We start from the raw sequence: 23697 nt of genomic DNA, 5'->3' as shown, positions 1-23697 counted from the left end.
AATCAGGTCACAGCAGGCCCTGATAAGAAGGGCTAAGGGAGGAGCTAGGTCACAGTCTTTCTCCAGCCTTAGAGGGAGAAGGACCTAGCTGCCTGGGAATAGGGTACCGGAAGCAGAGCAGTGCTGGGGAAAGGCAAGAGGAGCTGGGGAGCTCGAGCCTGGTAACTCCCCAGGCTGAGGCCTTGCTAAAGGCCAAAGCAGGTACTGGGCTGGGAGGTGCAGCCCGGGAATAGGCAGAGGCAGCTGGTCTGACCCCCTTGCCAATGATGAGTGGCTATTACAGACTGCAGTCTGCCCCAGTGAGAGGAGGCTAGATGATGACTGGCAGTAGCCACTGAGGCAAGATGGGTGTAGAGGGTTGGGGGAGACCCAGCATGTGGGGGTTCTGCTGGGGCAGGGCACTGGGGTCCAGGAGGGACATAGGGGGCCTGAGGCAGGCGAGACACCAGCCACCAGGAGGTGCTCTGAGTGCTGGAAGAGCTAATTCCCAAACAACCAGCAGGAGGTGCTGCTCCTCTGAGTCTCTGTGCTGTTACAGACCCCTGTGAATTGTCTGAGGCTAAGCATCCTAAAACTGTCCAAACCAGCATTAAAAGCCATCACAGAGCTATTTTATACTCCCCAATAACTGAGCTACCAAATTTAAATTGTTGGTTTGTTGCAAATGTCTATGACACTGACTAAAGGTGAGCTGACTCCTAGCTTCAATTTTAATAAATATGTCAAAATCTAAGAACTTTGGTCTTCAAGGGGCCCATGAAAAGTACAGGCCTCCCTGTCCACACACCGTGCAGCTGGTCTCTTCTACAATGGGGCATTTCTCCTTCACTAGAGACCCTGGGACTAATCAAAACTCTAAGTGGTTTAGCAGGCTCTAGCTCTTTCTGTTATATGTATTTCAAACATCATAAAGCAGAAACCGATAAATGCAGTGTATCTTTGTGAACGCTAGAAGGAGTGAGGGAAAGAGAAGAGAGGAGAACAGCACGATTAAGGTTAGAAGCCAAACGTTATGCAGCTTGCTTTGTTTTTCTGTGCACCCGGGGATCTGGTCCTGCTCCCATTGACACCAGTGAGGCAGGTGCAAGGCACAGAACACAAGCTTAAACAATTACTGCATTAAATCAACCATTTAGCCAAGGATGCATGTCATGGTACATTACGGTAGGCGTCACAAGGTGGCGCTGTTATATATAATCTTTCCAAATTCTTTTTCTTAATGTGCAAGCAAGTTTTTATTCATGGAAGAAGATGTGCTGTGTTGTTAGTTTGGGGGCATGCAAGCTGATGTGTGGAGGGAGCTGTGCGAGCAGCAGGAGAATTTACTGTCTGCACTGGGCTCTGCTTGGAAGAGGGCTCTGGTGTTGGGCTGAGGTTCCTAGGAGATGGGATTGCCCCGAATGCTCTTTGCCCATCTCATTTCAGAGCTGATGTACCTGCGTAAATAAAACAAGTTCTACTCAGCATATACCCAGAATCTTCTTCACTGATTTCTCCACCACTAGGAAGCCAACTTGCAAAGCCTGGGAAAGTCTGCTACAACTCAGGGAAGGGGCAATGCTGGTGTGAGAATGGGGACGCTGGTGTCAGAAGAGACAACAATACAATAATATACTTTAAGTCAGAATTGTTATTTGTATTACATCAATGTTTAGGGCAGGGGTTGGCAACCTTTGGCATGTGGCCCATCAGGGTAATCTGCTGGCAGGCCGTGAGACATTTTGTTTATGTTGACCATCCATAGGCATGGCCCTCCACAACTCCCAGTGGCTGGGAACGGCGAACCACTGCCACTGGGAGCTGCGGGGGGCTGTGCCTGCAGACAGTCAACAAAATGTGGATTACCTTGATGGGCCGTGTGCTGAAGGTTGCCGACCCCGATCTAGGGACCCCAACTAAGATCAGGACCCCTCTGTGCTAAGTCCTATACAGACAGAGAATAAAAGCTAGCCCCTGCCCTGAAGAGCTTGCAATATCAACAGACAAAAGAGACAAAGTGTTGTGGGGGGGATGGGGAGGGAGAAATAGAACATACAAGCAGAATGAGCATTGGGATGATTTGCAAACAGCATGCTAGGTCCTTGATTTTTCTTGTTGTTGTTACTTTGTTTCTTTTTTAAAAAAATAATTGGAGGTGGGTATTAGCTGAAAAGGGACCAGGAATGCAGAGGGCCATTACACGGGGTGTTATAAGAAGAAAGGGAGCACAGAGGGCATATGAACTGAGCCTGAAGTCAAGAGTGGGTGAATTGTGAGTGAATAACCAATCATCAGAGGGCAAGGATGACCCTGAGCATGTGGGCAAGACCCATCAGCCAGACATCTGGGAAACAATTTTCTGTAGTAACTCAGAGCCCTCCCCACTTAATGTCCTGTCACCGGCCAATAGAGATATTTGCTACTCGCAGTCGCAGATGGGCCACATGCCCTTGTAGGCAGTCTCATCATACCATCCCCTCCATAAACTTACCAAGCTCAGTCTTGCAGCCAGATAGGTTTTTGCCTCCACTGCTCCCCTTGGAAGGCTGTTCAAAACTTCACTCCTCTGATGGTTAGAAACCTTTGCCTAATTTCAAGCCTAAACTTGTCGATGGCCAGTTTATATCTATTTGTTCTTGTGTCCACTTTGGTGCTTAACTTAAATAACTCCTCTCCCTCCCAGGTATTTATCCCTCTGATATTTTTTATAGTGCGCAATCATATCTCCCCTCAGCTTTCTTTTGGTCAGGCTAAACAAGCCAAGTTCTTTGAGTCTCCTCTCATAAAATAGGTTCTCCATTCCTCTGATCATACAAGTAGTCCTTCTCTGCATCTGTTCCCATTTGAATTCATCTTTCTTAAACATGGGGGGACCAGAATTGCACACAGTATTCCAGTTGAGGTCTCACCAGTGCCTTGCATAATGGACTAACACTTTCCTATCTCTATGGAAATACCTCACCCGATACATTCTAGGATGGCATTGGCCTTTTTCTGAGCCACATCCCATTGATGGTCATATTCATCCTGTGATCAATCAATACACCCAGGTCTTTCTCCTCCTCTGTCACTTCTAAGTGATACGTCACCAGCATATAGCAAAAATTCTTATTAGTTCATAAGTACATGACCTTGCACTTTGCAGATTCCTTCTCTTGTTCACAGGAGGGAACCAATCTCACAACCAAAAATATGTTTGTATCAGCAAAGTGATAAAACACATTCTGCATCCCTGCTGGAGCTTTGCTGGGTGGAGCAGCACCGCCTCATCTTGACCTAACACACTGCTCTGTTTTTTTAAATATCAAATTTACTGTAAGTTTGCTGCGCTGGGTTGGCAGAGAATGAGCTGAGAATGTGTCAACTTGTTTGTACCTCTAAATCCAAACCATCCTTCTCACCAAAAACGGACTAAGCTAAGCTAACCTCAGGGAGTGGATGGCTTGGGAGTTAGTGATGGCCTTTAGAGCCTTTGTCCGAAGACTACCAGTTCAAATCCAGAAAAGGTCAGTAAGAATAGGTGTTCAGTGGCTTCTGTGAAGCACTACTGGTCGGTCTCAGTCCTATTCTGAGTGGACACACAATTCCTTCCCTCACAAAGGGCACACTTGTTGGCAGCGCCCCAAGAGGCAGAATACCGACGGGGGCACATCGGCAGCATGCGGCAGAGGGGGAAGCCTGCAGTACTGCTACTTGTGCTATACCTGCTTTGTGTGTAAACAGAGGATCCAACTCACCAGGGCTATTAGTCTGGCACCTTTCACAATCTGTTTATTGACTAAGGGCTTGAGAATCTATGAAAAGATCCCCATTGACTTCAGTGAGCCCTGGATCAGACCCGTAATATGGTTTAACTGAAAATCATGGGTTTGGCAAATCTTGAGGGTAGGAGAAGCAAATAAACACGCAAGAGTCTTTTACGAACAGGGGCCAAGGTAGGTAAAGCATGGAAAAGACGTTTCAAAAAGAGGGGCCCATTGTTCGAGCGTTACACAAAGACAGAGAACAGTTGTAAATAAGGCTACTGCATGCAATTGCAAGTGGCCAGGCGGCATTTTTATTTTTCTTCAAGAAATTGTACCACCACATTCAGGGAGGCAGTGTGACCTAGTGGCTAGACCAATCAGGCGCCCTTGGTTCTATTCCTGGTTCTGCCACTGGCCTGTGGGGTGACTCTGGGCAAGTCATTTCCCCACTCTGGGTCTCAGTTTCCCCACCTGTAAAATGGGGGTGATGACACTGACTTCCTTTGCAAAGCACTTTGAGTTCTACTGAGGAAAAGCCCTGTATTTGTATTACAGCACAGAATGATTCATGATATGCTTTTGCATTTCAAGAATTTTCTCTTCGGAGGACTGGAGAGAAGAGGATTCATGTTAGTTGCTTGGCTGTGAATTCTGTTCTCACGGTAAAAACAATAAATCTGATTCTGATGGTATTACAGATTACTAAACTTCAATTTTGTGAGCTATTTTGGTACCCTCAGTGCCCTTTGATGTATCTGTAGCCTTCTCATTTATTTACATCCTCTGTGTCTCACTCCCCTCCCCCCATCTACTGTACAGATAGGCACAGAGGACAAAGGTCTAACAAGAGACACTAGTTTAAGAGCTGTTGTTTCCTAAAATTGATTATCGTTATTCATTTAAATTGTTTAAGCATCTCAGACAGTCTACTGAGCTAATGATATTGATTCGTGCTAAGCACCCAAATTAAACTATATCATTGAAGCATATACGAAAACCAATTAACCCAGATGTAATTATAAAGAGGTTTACAATGGTCTCTGTGAGCAAAATCATGCAATTGTCTCTTATGGTCTATTTACTTGGGGCCCAAGACCCTCAAACATGCTGTGTATGCTCAGAGTGACACGGTCAGGGACCACATAGGCACCATACGTGTTTGTGCAGCACGGATGGAGAAGCTAACCTGAGCGGCTACGCTGCCTGCGTACGCAAACAGCCTGACCTGCAAACAGCTGTAAACCAGACTGCCGGTCACAGCCCTGATTTAAAAACAGACTTGTAAAGAGAGAGCCGGGGCAGATCCTCTATTGTAGACAGACGCCTGCCCTTCTCCTTACACTGAGAGTTGTGTGTCCGTGTAGAGAGGATCCCTCTCCTGAAGTGGTCCTTAAGGGCCGAGCACGAAGGCCTGGGTAGGTGGGATCTCTGTGCCATACCTTGGCTCTGTAATCAGGGAAGCAGGGAGAGATGCCTTGTCCACAGCCACAGAAACATTTTTAGAGTGGCAGAAACTGAAAATCAGTAAGAGCTAGTGGTGTTAGGTTGCCTGGTCCACGCTGCTGTCAGAGCAGGAGTATTACATATATATGTACACACACTACGGTGCTTGGTCAGGTTTGAGTGATTCAGACAATTGGGTTTGCATCAGTCCTCCCGCCGGGATGTTGTTGCACAGTATAATGTGCCTCAGACCTGGCCTGCACACAGCTTTGTACCAGCATAACTATGTTGAGTAGGGGCGCGATGATTTTTTTTTTTTACTCGATATAGTTATGCTGGTACAATTCCTAGTACAAAAGTGCCTGACACTGGTATAGTTTATGCCTCTTCTCACACAAGAATAGGTGCACTAGTAAGCACACTTTTACTGATATAACTGTACCCATACTATAGCGATTAAGAACCTAAGACTGGCCATGCTGGGTCAGAGCAAAGGTCCATCCAGCCCAGAATCCTGTCTACTGACTGTGGCCAATGCCAGGTGCCCCAGAGGGAGTGAACCTAACAGGTAAGGATAAAGTGGCCTCTCTCCTGCCATCCAGCTCCACCCTCTGACAAAAAGAGGCTAGGGACACCATTCCTTACCCATCCTGGCTAATAGCCATTATGGACTTAGCCTCCATGAATTTATCCCCAATTCTCTTTTAAACACTGTTATAGTCCTAGCCTTCACAACCTCCTCAGGCAAGGAGTTCCACAGGTTGACTGTGCGCTGTGTAAAGAAGAGCTTCCTTTTATTTGTTTTAAACCTGCTGCCCATTAATTTCATTTGGTGGCCCCTAATTCTTATATTATGGGAACAAGTAAATAACTTTTCCTTATTCACTTTCTCCACACCACTCATGATTTTATAGACCTCTATCATATCCCCCCTTAGTCTTCTCTTTTCCAAGCTGAAAAGTCCTAGCCACTTTAATCTCTTCTCATATGGGACCCGTTCCAAACCCCTAATCATTTTAGTTGCCCTTTTCTGAACCTTTTCTAATGCCAGCATATCTCTTTTGAGATGAGGGGACTACATCTGTACGCAGTATTCAAGATGTGGGCGTACCATGGATTTATATAAGGGCAATAGGATATTCTCCATCTTATTCTCTATCCCTTTTTTAATGATTCCTAACATCCCGTTTGCTTTTTTGACTGCCGCTGCACACTGCATGGACGTCTTCAGAGAACTATCCACGATGACTCCAAGATCTTTCTCCTGATTAGTTGTAGCTAAATTAGCCCCATATTGTATGTATAGTTGGGGTTATTTTTTCCAATGTGCATTACTTTACATTTATCCTCATTAAATTTCATTTGCCATTTTGTTGCCCAATCACTTAGTTTTGTGAGATCTTTTTGAAGTTCTTCACAGTCTGCTTTGGTCTTTGGGGCTACATTAACTAGCCTCGTACAGTTAACATGGTACAACTTTTGTGTGTAGACACAGCCAGTCGGGAAAGTTTTCTTTGTACGTAGCCTACATTTTAACTTTTGAAGATGTCATCCTATTACCTCTAGCTAGTAGAAAACCCTTACAGGAGATGGAGCATAGATTAGTGGTTAACCTACAAATCTGATAGGTTGTGTCTGTGTCTACCATCGATGTTGTACAGGTCACTACACACCTCTCTATGTTTCAGCTTCCCCTCCTGTAAAATGGGAAGAGTAATACTTACCTTACAGGGTGTTATGGGGCTTAATTCATTCATGTTTTGAAAATACTTTGCGATTCCCTGATAAAAGGTGAATAGAAATACTAAGTACTACTCCTAGGAAAAAACAAAGGGACAGGTGTTTTTTGCAGTTTTAATTTTGATCTTCACCTGTAAACTAAGTATATTAGCATTATGGGGTCTACTAAGGAGTCATAAAATGGTGGAAACCAGAAAAACAAGGAGCCAAGCACTATTTTAAAGTTTTGTCTAATATGGTTTATGCCAAATCCTGCTGTCTTGGACTATAATCTGGTTTGGGTTCTAAAAAAACAAAGTAGGTTTCAGGTTTTGTGGAGCTGTATTTCTGAGGGTACGGCTACACAGCAGCTGGGAGGGTACTTTCCAGCACAGGTAGTCAGAGATGCGCTAGCTCTACTTGAACTAGTGCCTAAATGGCGACAGAGGCAGTGACTCAGGATAGCCACCCAAGGACGTACCCAGATGGTCAGGAGGGTTACTCAGGCAACTACCCTTAGCTGTCACCTATGCCACCATGGCCACACCGTTAACTGGAGAATTTATGGGGGGAGAGAGAGAAAGAAACAGAGAGAGAGACATACACAAAGACAAGGGCAATTTTAACTATCTCTTCTAAGCAACACTGAATGCTTAATTGTAGCCTTTACAAGAGAAATATGGAAGTTGAAAGCTTTGGTCCTTGGTTGAAATAAAATAAAAGGGATGAAGAGATCCAGAGTGGCTGCAGACCAAAAGTCACATGGCTGCAGCACAATGCAGTGCACTGAAATATTTTTGAAGAAAGGGCTGTTCTACATTATTAATGGATCTGATGATTTATTTAGAAAAACCTATGCTGGGCTGCTTATGAATGCATTAAACTGCTCCTGTCTTTCAAAATAATAATAGGCAGTGATAATGACAATAAAGAAGGGAGACTATTAAATACCCCAGGAAGGAAGATTATCCATTTCATTCTTGAAAAAATTACTGAATGTCCCAGCTTCATATAGTGCTGAAGTTTTAAGCTTCATATAGTGCTTAACCAGTATTTAGCAGGTGATATGGCCCCTGCTTCCTCCAGTAACAGTTTAGCAAATACATTGGATAAAGATTTTCTTGAGAACATCAGGATATCTTCCAGGATTTTACTGTTAAAATGTTGTATGTTTCTATGTGGGGCTACAAAACAATGATCCTGTTTTGTTATAGGAACATAGGAGTAGAAGGGACTTCCAGGGTCAACAAATCCAGTCATGTCATATGATCAAATCAAATGCACCTTTAGATTTCTAGTAACTACCCGTTCCATGCAGAGTTTAGCAGCCATTTTGTTCTCAGAGCTGGCTCTAGCTTGTACTAGCAGAGAAAGATGCATATTGCACAGTAGCCGCTGAAGTCAGTTGATACCAAGCCCTGCTCTGTGGCAAGGGCATTGACCAAGACTTTCCATAGTGACTAGTGGTTTTCGGTATCTCTATGTGTGAGTGCCCAACTTAAATTACCTTAAAGGAGCTTGCTTATGTAAGCAGGGGAATAGTCCCGCTATTGTGGGGAACTTTCCTGGCTTCTGCACTACCCCGGTGAAGTGGGATAGCGAAAGGATCGGAGTCCTCGCTCCCATTTCCTTTACCCAGTGGCCTCCCCGCCCTTGAGGACTCCCCTTCCACTCTCCTGTCTGGCAGAGTCCTCATAACCCCAACAAGGCTGGGCCCAGGATTCCTGGGGGGCTTGACCCCCAACCCTGCTGTGGTCACCTAGGACAGGGGCTAGGGTGTCCCCACTCCAGGGTACTCTCTCTGCACTGGGCACTTCTCTGACCCACTGACCATTACATACAAGTTAAAGCAAATGCAAGTTATTTAATCAACAATTAATTTTAAAAAGAGTAAGTAAAAATAAAAGGAAACACATCAACCCGCTCTGTGGCAGGGAACATCACAAACAGTGTCTCTGGAATATCAGGGCAGTTCACAGTCTGCTCCTTGTAAGTCCCAGGCCTTCTTCCTAGGCCCTGGCTGTGCTGCAGGGATGCTGTGGGCTGGACACTCGCTCTGGTGGTGGCTACATGCTCTCAGGCTCTAGGTGGCAGGGCCCTTCTTCCCAGCGTTGCCCCCGCCCTGTCAGGGTTACATATCCCCCTCCGAGTCTGGCCTGCAGAGCCTCCTGGCTGAGGCATCTCCCTGTGCTGGGCCCACTGCCCAGGGTCCCCCCTCGCTCTCCCCAGCTGCTCATGACACCCGGCTCCGGACTGCTCCAGCCCCAGCTCCGGCTCCAGCTCCACTCTGTCTTAGCTCCAGCTCCACTCTGACTCAACCCGGCTGCTGCTCTGCCTCCAGCTCCCTGGGCTGCTTCTCTGGCCCCTCTGGCTCTGGTTGCTGCAGCTCTGCTCCCAGGACAGGTCTGCTCTGCAGGCTGCTTCTGTGACTCTGCTCCCAGCACTGACCTGCTTCCTGGGCTGCTTTTCTGGCCCCTCTGGCTCTGGTTGCTGCAGCTCTGCTCCCAGGGCAAGTCTGCTCTCTCTGGGCTGTGCCTCTGGCTTTGGGGCTGCAGCTCTGCTCCCCAGCTCAGCTTGGGCCCTGCTTTCTCCTTAGCTCGGCCCCACTCTGTCTGACCCAGGCAATTCCAGCTCACACGGAGGACGGGATCCTCCTGACTCCCTGATTAGCCTGCCCGCCCTGTCATTCAGGCTGACCTGGAGCATTGGCCTCTCCCCATTGCTCCTAGGGACTGGCAGTCTCCGAGTCCTGATTCCCCATCGACCCTTCCCCCTTTTTAGTACTGGGAGCTAGCAACTAAAACACCCCCACTGCATGTTAGTAAGGGGGCAACAGTCCCCTTACACTTAGGCTTAGCACTTTCTAAAAATCAAGGCTCCTTAATGTGTGCCAAGGTAGGCACCCAAAATCTTTCGTTGCTTGTAAAAATCTTGGCCATTTCTAACCTTTTCTAAACCTGATCCACTTCCACAGAGACTAGCCTCATGCCTTATTCATTCTTTTTGTTTTCCTTAATCAACAAGAACTCATTTTAGAGTGGACATGCATGTTTTGAGCTAGTGTACGGAAACAGAACTCTTGCTAGCATAAAGACAGCAAATGCCAGAGTCTGAAAGGAAGCAAAACTCTATCCCAAACTTCTGATGTGCTCACTAGTAGCCTGTATTCTCTTCTACGCAGCTTAGAACAATTTCAGACTTGTTTTCTGATCACATTTTTATTTTTTGCACAGCTTCTCTGTAACTACACTCTTTTGCTATGTTTTTATTGTTTCATTTTTAATTTCATGCTTCTTTCTTTATTACTTGCTGATATAACTTGTCAAACTCCCTAACAGCTAGGGGCAAAGCTGTGAAAGACAACCCAAATCATGTCTGCAAGATTTGGGGGCATGTTTGTTTACCTGGGCAAAAGCCTCCATTGATACATGCCACGCAGGTGCTCTTTCAGTGCATTTCCAGAAGTGTGACCCTGAGGAGTAGTGGTCACCTCCACAATGTGTAGCAAAAAACCAAAATGATGTCAATTTTTCATCTTGCCTTCTACTATAGTCAACACAGCAGGCCTGTTTCCGAGCTCTCTTTTACGGGTGTTAATCAGAAGGTTTCCATTGGAGCTAATGGAGATACAGCCAGTGGTGAGCTGGAGCCGGTTCGCACCGGTTCGCTAGAACCGGTTCTTAAATTTAGAAGCCCTTTTAGAACCGGTTCTTCCGTGAGGGACAACCGGTTCTAAAAGGGCTTCTAAATTTAACCGGCCAAAAGTGGCGTCTTAGGCACCGACTCCATGGGTGCTCCAACCCTGGAGCACCCAAGGGGAAAATTTGGTGGGTGCAGAGCACCCACCGGCAGCTCCCCGCCCCGCGGCCGGCCCCAGCTCACCTCACCTCTGCTCCGCCTCCTCCCCTGAACGCGCCGCCCCACTCTGCTTCTCCGCCCCACCCCCGGCCCCAGCTCACCTAACCTCTGCTCCGCCTCCTCCCCTGAATGCGCCGCCCCGCTCTGCTTCTCCACCCCCCTCCCCCCTCCTGGCTTCCCGCGAATCAGCTGTTCGCGTGGGAAGCCGGGGCAGGCTGAGAAGCAAGCAGCGGCTTCCCGCTCAGGCCCAGGGAGGTGGAGGTGAGCTGGAGGTGGGGTGCAAGGAAGGCCGCCCGCGCCGCAGCAGGTAACCCGGGGGGGGCACACAGGGGAACCGCTCCCCACCCCAGCTCACCTCCGCCACCCTCAGCCTGAGCAGGAAGCCGCCGCCTGCTTCTCAGCCCTCCCCAGCTTCCCGCTGAACAGCTGATTCGCGGGAAGCCGGGGGGCGGGGCGGAGAAGCAGAGTGGGGCAGCGCGTTCAGGGGAGGAGGCGGAGGCGGAGCGGAGGTGAGCTGGGGCCAGGCACGGGGTGGGGAGCTGCCAGTGGGTGCTCTGCACCCACCAAATTTTCCCCGTGGTTAATCCAGCCCTGGAGCACCCAGGGAGTCGGCACCTAAGGTGCCACTTTTGATGTGATCAGTGGGGGGAGCGGCTGCTCCCCCTGCTCCCCCCCTAGCTACGCTCCCCCGCCCCTAGGAGCCAGAGGGACCTGCCTGATGCTTCCTGGGAGCTGCCCCAGGTAAGCACCGCCGGGACTCCCCACCTCGCCCCCAGGCAGGTACCTCTGGCTCTTAGGGCTGGGGTGGGCACCCACTATGGTGGCCCACAAGACCCTCCTACCCGGTTCTGGGGGCAGTCAGGGGACAGGGGAGGGGGGTGGATGGGACAGGGGTCCTGGGGGGGCATCAAGGAATGCAGGGGGGTTGGATGGGGCAGGAGTCCCGGGGGGTGGGGGTGGGCAACAACCCCCTCGTGGGGTGAGGAGGGAACCCGTTGTTAAGATTTTGGCAGCTCATCACTGGGTACAGCAATATGAATGCAGAATCACACTTCATATCTGCTGAACACTAAAGGTGGGTTTTCCCAGTGAGCAGTAGGACACAATTTTGCAAAGGTGCATGCATGTGTTTACACCAGGGTAGTATTACCCTTTGACTTAAATGGAACTACTCACAGTGCAGAAGGTGACGCAGGGGTATAAGTCTCTGCAGGACTGGATCTGAGATATTTTATAGGAGACAGTTTTTAAATTTAGGGGTTTTTACAGCTGGCTTTCAAGAATATTGTAGAAATCGTCATTGCAGGGTGACAGGATTCTGGCAGAAGAGCAGCAGGCACCAACCGGCATAAAGCGAACTTCATGTCCTTTCCAAAGTGAAATGTTATTGGTGGAAATTTTGTAGCAAACATTAGGATGTTCCTTCTCACAGCAGAGGAAAAGATCTTTAAGATACCGACCACAATTCAAATCCACCACAGAACAGAAACCTCTTGGATAGGGCCATGTCATCTTACTAGAGTTGATCAAAACTTTTCATCAACTTTTTTTTCTAAACAAACGAGAAATTTTTGCAAGAAAGCTCCATTTTTGTGGAAAACCCAAACCTAAAAAGTTTTCAGCTTTTACTGTTTGATCAAAAATCTGAAAAATTCTGATAGACCTAAATCTATAGATAGATACAGACAGATTACAAAACTAAAAACTTTTCATTTTCATGTAATTGTTTTTGTGGAAAATAAAATCCATTTCCTGAGCAGCTCTAGTTTGTGCTGGTCCTTGAACAGTGAGGCCCTGATCCTAAGTGCAGACTCTATGCACTGCAGTAATAAAAATGTTTAATGATAACATGTTCTGGGGCATTCCGTGATCAGTTCAGTTCCCAGGGGATACAGACGTAACAAAAGCCACCATCACAAGCAGGCAGAGTTACTAATGACAGAATGGAAATGAAGACAGTGAACTATCTTCTCACTCTTCAGGCCTATCTACAGTAGGGGAATTTGCACAAATGCAGTTGCACCAGGGACAACTCTAATGCTGCACCAGTGTAAAATGGGGCTTGGGCAGGTGCAGCTTATGCTGGTCAGAGGCGTTAGCTCTAGCACGAGGTATTATAGGACACTCGCACTGCTACCGCTTGTGCTGTTCCTGACTGCAAGTAGACAGGGATTCAGCTAAACAGCTAAACATTCGAAACAGCTTTAAACATTCAGTTGAGATGTAGAAGCAGGGAGGGGAGTAGCGAACCGGAATTAGAAACCTACCAGCAAACAGCATCTTTCCTGTGAGCATTTCCGCCAGGATGCACCCTGCCGCCCACATGTCAATGGCTTTGGTGTAGGCGTTAGGTGAGAGGAGCAGGCGTGGAGATCGATACCATTTAGTTACTAAGCCTTCAGAAAGATAACCCTGAAAGATTAAAAATATACAGGTCTATATAAATAACTTTGGAAAACACGTCATCCATCCCTGCCTTTTGCTGTCTAATCGCCGGTGAAGGGATGAGTTTAGAGCTCGTAATCCCAGCTTGGAAAGATTTTGCTTTAATTCGTCCCAGTTACATCATGAAGAGGCAGGCCGCATTTTTTTCCCCTTTCAAAATGTCATGAAAAAGAGGAATGCTGAGACAAACTATCGGCACTGTAGGAAACAGCAAGGCTGACATCCTCACTGTGCCTGACGGTGAGCGGTAAATTCAGTCAAACTGTGCGAGCGTGTATATAAACACACACAGCTGCACAGTGGTGATCTCCAGGTACCAAACTGCAGAGCCACACGATTGCCCCTTTCACCACCTCCCCTGCACTCTGACCATAATCCCTCCCCACGGAAACGACCACTGCCTTTGCAAGTTACTGATAGCTTGTTTTAGTGATGGCTGGAGAGCTGCATTTACTGCTACTGACTGCCTACTGATTGTAGCCATGGCTAATTTAAATGACAGCATCCTATTATTTTTGTTACCCCATTCTGCCCGCCTGCCTCAGACTGTGTGCTCATTTCATCTTTTTTAGACTGCAAGCTCTTCAGGATAGGGACCGTCGTTTACTATGGGCCAGCGTTTTCAAAAGTGCTCAGCACCCACAACTGGGGCTAGGTTGTCAGAACAGCCAGTACAGTGGTTGCTGAGCTCTTGAAAAATCAGGCCTGACAGGTTTGTACAGTGCCGAGCACAGGGGGGCCCCAACCCCAACACTGGACTATAAAACAATGTGCTAGAGAGATGTTTTCTTCTATCCCCAGACTGCTCCCATCAAAGGTGGACATTCCCCTCTGCCCCCAGAGTGCAGGAGTCTGATATGCAGGACAAGCAATATAGAATCCTGGTCAAATGACAGGTTGATATCGCACAGGAGGTAGAGACTGATTGCAAGGATTGATATCACACAGGAGGTAGAGAGGGAAACGTTCAGCTCTCCAGTAAGATGAGCACTCGCTTCTAACCCAAGATGAGCTGTCTTGGGGTTTTATACTGCTGCCCATCTCCGTAGTGTATAAGCACCTTCCACACAAAATCAGTAATGAAAGATAAGTGAACTTAAAATCGCAATATTATTTTGCATACAAACGCTATTTTAGATACTTGTTAAAGAATTCAGAAATGTTCCGTATTAAATCCAATTCAGCAAAGCACTTAAGCACATGCTTAAAGTTAAACATGTGCTTTACTGAACTGGGGCTAGTTATAATTTTTTTGTGTCTCTGAAATCTGTACTGTGGACCTATTGTTTCTATGCAAAGCACCACAACATGAGAGTGGACGGACTGATAGACTTGATCCGTCAGTTCAACATTTTACTATTGATCTGGTTTTGGGTGGGGGGCAGCAGGGTTAAACCATTAACTGTTCTGGTTTTTGTTTTGTTATTTTATTGTACAAGCATTTAGAAATATTCCGAAGTTAAAAATCATCAGTAATGCACAGAAAGACACACCGTATATTAACTAAGCTCATTTGTTAGTGACTCTGTTTGTATACACACAGACATCAACACCTTCAAAGCATAGATGAAACTGCAGCCTGAATCATAATGCTGAAGCTGTTAAATAGCTGACACTGCATAATAACTAGCTGTAGAGGAAGAAACCCTGAAAGCTGCATGTGTGATCCTGTATTTCACCTTAACTGGTACCTCAGAGAACATTAACTCTGATGAACTTGCAGGGTTTTTTAAAATACAATTCACTGTTGAAATTTTGCATGCATTAATCAGTTTTCTGCAGGGGCAATGGGCTTACATTTTATTCTGAAGTTTACATGAATGATTCATCAGCTTTCATAGTACCAGCACATGACAATCTGCTAATCACTCCTCAGTGTTGTTAATATCAGAATAAAGTCTTGCATGGAAAGGGGGTCCTGATTCTGCTCTCCTCTACTTTAGGATCAATGGGCCAAATTTTGCTCAGAGTTTCACCAAGGGTTTGGGGTGCAGGATGAGGCTTTGGGCTGTGGCTGAGGGGTTTGGAGTGTAGGAGGAGGCTCTGGGTTAGGGCAGGGGTTTGGAGCCTGGGGTGGGGGGGTAAGGGCTCTACCTGGGGGCGTGGGCTCTGGGCTGGGGTCAGGGATGAGGGGTTTGGGGTGCAGGATGGGGCTCTGGGCTGGGGTTGAGGGGTTTGGAGTGCAGGAGGGGATGAGGCGCTGGAGCAGGGGGTGAGGGGTGCATGCGCTGGGTGGCGCTGACCTCAGGTGGCTCCAGGAAAGTGGCGCCGTGTCCCTCTGACCCCTAGGTGCAGGGCAGCAACGGGAGCTCTGCATGTTGCCCCCACCCGCAGGCGCCGCCCCCACCCGCAGGCGCCGCCCCCACAACTTCCATTGGCCGTGTTTCCCAGCCAATGGGAGCTGCAGAGCTGGCTCAGGGTGGCGCCTGCACTGTGGGTAGGGACAGCGCGCAGACCCCCTGGCTGCCCCTGAGCCGAGGAGCCATAGGGACATGCTGGCTGCTTCCAGGACCTGCGTGGAGCTGGCCGCTGCGGCCAACCGGACTTTTAGTGGCCCTGTCAGCTGTGCTGACTGGAGCTGCCAGGGTTCCTTTTCGACTGGGCGTTCCAGTCAAAAACCAGACACCTGGCCACCCTTGTGGGTATACATCACCAGACTGGCAGTGACAGACAGTGATTTGTAGTCATTAAACTACCCATCATTCCCAGTGATCAGATTGCACCTGCATCTCTCATGGCAGCACCTTAGATTCTGTGTTAGGTTCACCTGCTGCCCTTATCTGTAGTATGGAAGTTCAGCATGTCCCAGAATGCAGTGCTCCATCTTCCTCTGAGCATCATTAAGGTTGAGCATTGCTTGGAGGCCTCAGGCTGTATCTCCATATTAAATGATGGCAGCCACAGGTTACCTTATGTGACTCTGAGGCTGCAATTTTCCCACAGGCCACATTTCGCCTGTCTCTTATCTAATTCCTTCCAAACAACATCTCTGTTGTCTCTTGGAGACTCTGAAAGGAAAGCAGTGCGGAAGCTATTAATTGATGAAAGAGGAGACTGGGCTACAGGGAGCTTCATCCTCTGAGGTCCCTGGGATGTAGGAGAGTCCCTCATTACCAGGCAATTAAGCATTTCTAGTGACTGTTCGGAGGGAAGCTGGGAAGAGCGAAAGCAGAAGCCACAAGAAGCAGCAGCTAATTATGGGAATGGAGTTGGGCAAAAAGTGAAAGGCCTGCAGCAAAACAAATAACTCCATTAACCCAGGAGAAGATGGAAGTGGGCCAGCACAGAGGACGAGCATCAAATGAAGATATGGTGGGAGAATACCAACCATGTAAGAAGAACAACAGCACTCTCTCCTCTCCTGAGGAACATAAGTACATAAGGGGATTCAAAACAGACTTCTTGTGGAGATGGGTGCTGACCCTCTCCCCACCCCAAACTCTTGGGAAAATCAGATTTGGATTCCAACTTCGCAGCTAGTCCCCATCTCTATAATGGGTCAAGTCAAAGCCCTAGATGTGAACACACTGAACTCTGGATCTGAACTGTCACAAACTGTCGCTGTCACTTTGCTGCTTGGTCCAGCCATCTGCTCTGCAGAAACAGGTCAAATTCTCTTAGGGCCCAATTCAGACGCAGACTGTGACACAGATAAGTGCCAGGTAAAAGCAGTGTGCAGGACAGAACTTGGGAGGCCTGACCCTGGCCAGGTGAGAGCACTGCCGTGTAGTCACCGAGTTACCCCTGCCTAGTCATGCCCAAAAGGGAATATTGTAACTCAGTGCCCCATGATAGGAACAGTGTTTGTCACTCTCTCTTCAGACACCTCCATTTGTTCTCTACACTGTCCATTTTTCACCCTGTGATCCTGTGAGTAAAGGAGCTGACGAGCTGTGGCCTGGAGATCCCTTCCTAGCGCAGGGGACGATGCCTAGCATTTAACCATGCGGTGCCTGTGTGGAGCCCCTTCAAACAGGAGCCCTGCACCCGCAGGCAACCTGCTGCGCACCAGGGTCTGAACAGCAGACCTACATTACTAACCACATGAGTCTCTGCCACTTGAACTAAGTCCTCTCCCTGGCAGTTGTAGCAGCCTCAATAACCTCTTACGGGTACCGGTTACTAGAGGGGGGCAAAGAGCAGATAATACTTTTATGCATGTGCTTGTGAACTGACACAAAGCTACTCCGAGGCACATTAGAACCAGTGTGAATCCCTGCATCAGGTGTGACAGCGAGTTTGTGTGGCATGATCTTGGGTTGCTGTGGGCAGCATGGAAGCAAAGTGTGATTAAACGTGCACAGGAGATTGTCTTTGAGAAGCAAAAGAAAGAGAGAATTTACCACTTGTGCTTGTGGGCTGTATGCACCATTGTGTTAAGCTGGTGTGGGGTGGGAACCCATTTATTTACAAGAAAGGTGAGCGTGGTGTCCAATGGTGAGAGGAGGAGATTGGGAACTGGATCTCTTGGGTTCTTTTCCCAGCTCCTGTAAGGTATGCACAAAAGGGAGAGCACAGTGACACAAAAGAGAATGCGTGGTGGTTGAACTTTTTCAACAACCTCCCCACTGCATTCCCCTGAGGTGGTCATTTGTAGACACTCCCTGTGCTTGCTGGCTGGTTGCTGAGGATGACATTTCGTTTTGGAGCCCAGTTTTTGCACAGACCCCTGAGTCTCTGCTCTGTGTTACAGGTGTGCTGTGTGTTTGTACTGACTGAAATAACAAAGAATCCTATGTTTTCAGAAGAGAGAATCTGCATTTTGACACGTGTTACACTCAGTCATTGATTCCTTGTGGGACTCTGAGCAAATCACTCAAACTTTCTGTGCATCAATAACCCCTTCTGTAAAATGGGTGTGATACTTCCCTGCCTCACAGGAGTGTGGGGAGGCTTCATTTGTAAAGCGCTTTGAGATCAGCAGATTAATCGCACTATTAAACTACCCCAAATCTAGAAAGAAAAGGTGCGAGGTGACATGTTCTTGAAACATGCCAGGAAACACAGAGTTGTATTCAGAATGTGCAAAGCAATCGAAAACCTTAGAAAATATATTTGTTCACTATGTGTTTACTCCTTCAACAAAGGGATCTCTAAATGAGAGAAGATAAACATTCACTAGCTGGGCAAAGGTCACCAGTTGGGTACGTCAGGGTCAGCAATTGAGAACACACTTGTTTATAAGAACTGATTTAAAATGTTTATTATTTGATCAGCCAAGTAAAGAAAAGGTCAGCTGTATAAATACATGATACCTCCTAAAAAGCCAAGATAAGAACAATTTAGCCATTTAAATGGCTGAGCAAAGCATAACCACGGCTTTGTTCCTCTCCCTGTCTAGGCAAAGAACCAGTCACCTCCGATTGGGTGATGTTCAGCTGGCTCACTTACATTGGGGATTAGCCTTGGCTACACTATTTTTGTACTTGTTAAGGGTGGTATTTATGTCTGTTCCTGCATGAGGGCATTAATGGGGAAAAGGTGCTGAGAGCGAGCTCTTCTCACACACTTACCCTAAGAGGCAGGTAGAAGGGTAATAATGGCTCAGTGGTTAGATGCTAGCTCAGAACTGGGGAGACCTGGATTCAATTTCTTGTTCTGTTACAGGCTTCTTCTGTAACACTGGGTAAGTCACCTAGTCTCTCTGTGCCTCAGTTCCTCAGCTGTAAAATGCGGATAATAGTATTTCCCTCCATCACCAGGGTGCTCCGAGGATAAATACATTAAAGACTGTGAGGTGTTCAGATACTATAGCCATGTAAGTACCTTAGATAGGCATTATCTGGCGCAGAGCGCGAGGGAGGAAGAGCCAATCAGTGCTACCCCTTGTTAAGCTTCCCATGAAATCGAGATATCAACCCAGAGTCTTAGGATAGCTGAGAAAGAAATGAGCAGGAACTGTCAACTCTGAGGGCAGTACACTGTATCAGGGTGAATGGCACTAGAGTGGGAAGCAGGAAACCTAGGTTCTATTCCTGTCCTAGTCACTAACCAGCAGTGTGACCTTGGGGAAAGTCACTTCATTTCACTTCTATATATCTCCGTGTGTCCATCTGCGAAATAAGGCACCTGAACAATGCCCATGAGGCACCATGGCCCCACTATTTCAGTTTTTGATATTTTGCTGAAAACTTCTATTTGTGGGTATTTTGTGTGTCAGCAGAATGTTTACATTTTCCGCAGCATGCAGACCCTTGTAGCAAAATTTTATTTAGTCAAAACCGCATTTTTCCATCAAAAAAATTTTATCTGGAAAATTTTCAACCAACCGCACTAGCTCCTCCTTGATGTGTGTGTCCAGTCCCCATTACTGTCAATCGGAGTTATGCTTGTTTATCAAGAGAAATACTAGCACCGCCTTTAAAAATGATCATGAAATGGATTCAACTACTAAAAAGCCCAACACAGTATTGTCACTCATTAGGGCAACCCTGGATTATATGGCTTGTGATCAATGGTACATTATGATCCATTTTTATTGCATAAGAGCAGGGACAGCTAAATACAACAAATGAAAAGGGAGAGTTTATATTTTTCCTGTCTTCCCATAAATGCAGGTTTTGTTCTGATTTCTAAATGCATGAATCACTACTTTAATCAACAGCATTTGCTATTAAAAGAATGCTGTAATTTCTCTCTCCCTAAGGTACAAATTAATTGAGACTGATTAGCCGAGCATTTGTTGTTGAATCAGATATAGCACACAAGTCCTGAAGTGTTATCAGATCAGACTATTGATTTTCAGACACTGCTATTATTCACTCCAACGGAGACACTCTCCTTTATTGGAAGCTATATAAGAAAATCAACAAACGCTTGTTGAGTAACATATGGAAATAAACAATTTGGGGCAATTTGTTTTTCTATTCTCCAAACGCTCAGAAGTAATAAATATTATAAACAAACCAAGCAAACAGAATAACGAATCCAATATTGATTGGGCTGATATCGATCCTTATATGCATAACAATTCTGGAAAAACACAAATGGGAAAATAAGAAAACAGAAGCACATACAACCATCTGCGCTTCTCTTGTATATACACTCATTGTCTCTTGCCTTCTAATTAGACTGTGCATTCCTCCAGGCAAGACTATCCTTTTGTTAGGTCTTTGTACATAGACTAGCACAATGGGGCGCCCTGGTCTCTAATAACGTCCCTTAGGTGCTACTGTAATACAAGCAACAAGAACAGAAAGACCCCCAACACTTCATTACAAGAAGTCAAAGTAGAATGAACGTTCCTATGAGCAAGTGCCGTGAACCACAGCTCTGTACACTATTAGAAACTAGTAAGTATACAACTATCTTATACTCACAGTAAACCAGACTATAAGCATGAAATTGATCCCATTCACTGTGCTGGCCCTCTGCATGGATGAATTTCACCCTTGAGTCTGTGCTACTAAAGTTATTAACTAGAGATGGGCCTGATCCACAACCCTGAAGAAGTGACTCTATAACTGATAGAGCTAATCATCTGGTGAGAATGATGGACACTAGACCATCATAGATGGGTATTATCTATTCAGAAGAAAGAGAGCAGCAAAATGGCCAATGCAGATTGGGGCTACAGATGTAGAGACATCAAGAGCAGGGAAGTGACTGTGGTCCCTTCTATGGGTATGTCTACACTGCAAGTGAAGATCTGATTGTAGCATAGGGAAGCAAACTTTGCTAGCTTTAGTCTAGCTAGTACAGGTAACAATAGTAGTGTAGACATGGTGGCACAGGTTAGCAATCAGGGTATGTACCCAGGCTCCCCAGCAGGATACTGGTTATCAACGACCTAGATTAGAGATGTCTATCTGTGCTACAATCACACGTCCACATGCAGTGTAGACATACCCAATAATGGCTTCAGTGCAGTCATACCTGGAATATTGTATTCAGTCCTGGGCACCATATTACTAGACTGAGAATGACAAACTGGAGCAAAGTCAGAGACGAGACAAAAAAATAATAATAGGGGGCTGAAGTGATGAGCAAAGATTAAAAGATCTAAATCAGAGCTCAACGAACTCAGCTAAGCAATGACTAGGCTGGACGTGACAGTTTAAAAATATTTGTAGGTTGCTAACACAAAGAATGGAGAGGAAGTATTGAAGGCAGTACCAGAGGGGAGAGCTAGGAGTAAAGGGATAACTTGGGCTAAATATCAGTGGAAACTTTGTGACAGCAACAGCTACTAATTTATGGTGCAGTCTCCCAAAGGACATGCTGGAAGAACAGTCTCTTGGAGCACTTCAAACTAGATTGGACAAAGGACTGGGTGAGGCACACTGAGGAACAAGCTTGCATTGGCAGGCAGAGGGACTGGATGAGTCCCACCCACCTCTAATTCCTATGAGTGGTAATGATACAGGTGAGACATTGCCTGACTGAGAAACCACCCTGCTTGATCTCCTACAAATGCCGGCCTCTCGCAAACAGGAAGTCGCAAAGGTGCCACTCTAGCTGTAACTGCCTCAGTGTACTCTGTTACACTACCCACAGGCTCACCCCTCCATGGGCTGCTGAGGAGAGCCTTATGTTACTCCATAGAGGTCTTCTTAGTAGTCAGGAAGCTGCCTGTAACTGCTTGACCCAGAATGAGAAGCAGATGTTTTGCTTGCTGCCCCTTGGCATTGTTATCCAATCTTGCCGAATTAACTACTTTTTCTTTATCCCAGTCAATAACATCCTAGGAACATCAGACTCTCTAGAACACTTAAACCTACCCTATGGCAGGCTGTTTCCCTCTGGCAACAGAAAGGTTCTAGCATCTTGTGCTGCATATGAAATGACACCACACTCAGTGCACTACCTGTATCTAATTTAGAGCCTGCTCCTTTTCTCCGTCTCCCATGTGCTATTTATTAATTAGAAGAGCTCCCTGTAAAAATTCACCAAGCAGTTATATTGACCTCCATCAAATCCTTCCTTAACACTCACCTCTGCCTTGGGATCTACAACATACTCAGTGATGAGGCAACTGGAATGCCGTAAGTCAGTGGTTCTCAAACTTTCGTACTGGTGACCCCTTTCACACAGCATGCTTCTGAGTTTGACACCCCTTAAATATATAAAAAAGTGTTTTTAATTTATAACACCATTATAAATGCTGAAGGCAAAGTGGGGTTTGGGGTGGAGGCTGACAGCTCGCGATCCCCTGAGGGGTCACAACCCCCAGTTTGAGAACCCCTGCTGTAAGTGCTGCTTATTATGCTAATTATAATCACCTCACCTCACTTATGTTTCGCTGCTTTACCCACCCGTTGCCTGTCATCATATGACTGTAACCATTTGGGGCAAGGACTGTCTCTTACTAGGTGTTTGTACAGACCAGCAGTTCTCAAACTGGGTGTCGGGATCCCAAAGTGGGTCGCCAGGGCTAGGGTCAGACTTGTTGGGGCCTGGGACTGGGGCCAAAGCCAGAGGCCCACTGCTCAGGAGTGAAGCCAAAGCCCAAGGGCTTCGACTTTGGCCCTCCTGCCCGGGATGGTGGGACTCGGGCTTTGGCCCTGCCACCTGGGGTAGCTGGGCTCAGGCTTCGGTCCCCCTTCCTTGGGTCGTGTAATAATTTTTGTTGTCAGAAGGGGGTCGTGGTACAATGAAGTTTGAGAACCCCTGGTATAGAGCCTAGCACAATGGAGTCCTGATATCTGTTTTCAGAGAGTTTAATGCCAGAAGGGACCATTAGGCCATCTCAATGATCTGTCATAGGCCACAGTCTTTAACCCACCGCCTCCCTTGGTAGCTTGTTCCAATGATTAATTACCCTCACTGTTAAAATATTTTGTGTTTTATGCCTAATTTGAATGTGTTGAAATGTATATAGAGTGGCTAACACAAGTGAGACCCAATCTGTGATTGGGGGCACTAGACACTACCATCATACAAATAATGATCCTGAGGGGTGCTGAGCACCTAAGCTCATTAATGGGCTTAATGCTTCTAACAATCAGGCTCTTTGGTTAAGCATTAGAGTCCTTAATGACTTCCTTGTCCTCCCTGATCTGTCTCCACCTGCTCTGAGGCCAGGACAGTCCTTTTGTGTTTGTACAGCACCTAGCACAATGGGGTCCTGGTCCATGACTGGGGTTCCTAAGCACCACAAATAATAAACTAATACTGAAAATGGAACTCTATTCAATGTTTGCTTCCCCCACCTCACATTTTTTGTGATGTGTATTTTGGACTTGCTCTCTGCTTTTACTGCTTTGTTCACTCTGGTTTTCTGTTCCCCACCCCACCCCCCGTTACTCCCTTCACTGAGCTTCTCGCTTTTTGTCCATTCACTGGGCATTTTCCCAAAGTGACAAGAACAGACATAGAACAGTTTTTCTGTGGCAGCAGATCTCCGCCCGAGGTTTTGGTTCTTCACTCAAGTGAACAGCCGAATTGTGGGATTCCATACAAGACAAGAAAATATAACCTCACTCCGTGAACACTTATATGAATTAAGCCTTTGTTCAAAGTTGTTCTTTACAAACCGTTTTCTAACGTTCAAATATTTCAGATATCG

At 46.7% G+C, this 23697-nt stretch overlaps 1 protein-coding gene across 3 annotated transcripts in view; it reads right to left on the bottom strand.

The window, feature by feature from the left end:
- The window catches only part of MAPK4 (mitogen-activated protein kinase 4), a 147751-nt gene that overhangs the window by 16053 nt on the left and 108001 nt on the right, over nucleotides 1-23697 (bottom strand). For all 3 annotated transcript variants that reach the window (XM_074952361.1, XM_074952362.1, XM_074952363.1), the window contains one exon: nucleotides 13013-13157. In XM_074952361.1, the coding sequence (XP_074808462.1) occupies nucleotides 13013-13157 (145 nt within the window). The remainder of the gene's footprint in view (nucleotides 1-13012; nucleotides 13158-23697) is intronic.

This window comes from Natator depressus, chromosome 5 (genome assembly GCF_965152275.1).
Source record: "Natator depressus isolate rNatDep1 chromosome 5, rNatDep2.hap1, whole genome shotgun sequence".
NCBI lineage: Eukaryota > Metazoa > Chordata > Testudines > Cheloniidae > Natator > Natator depressus.
The sequence above is the reverse complement of the archived record's forward strand: the minus strand, read 5'-3'. Positions and strand labels throughout refer to the sequence as shown.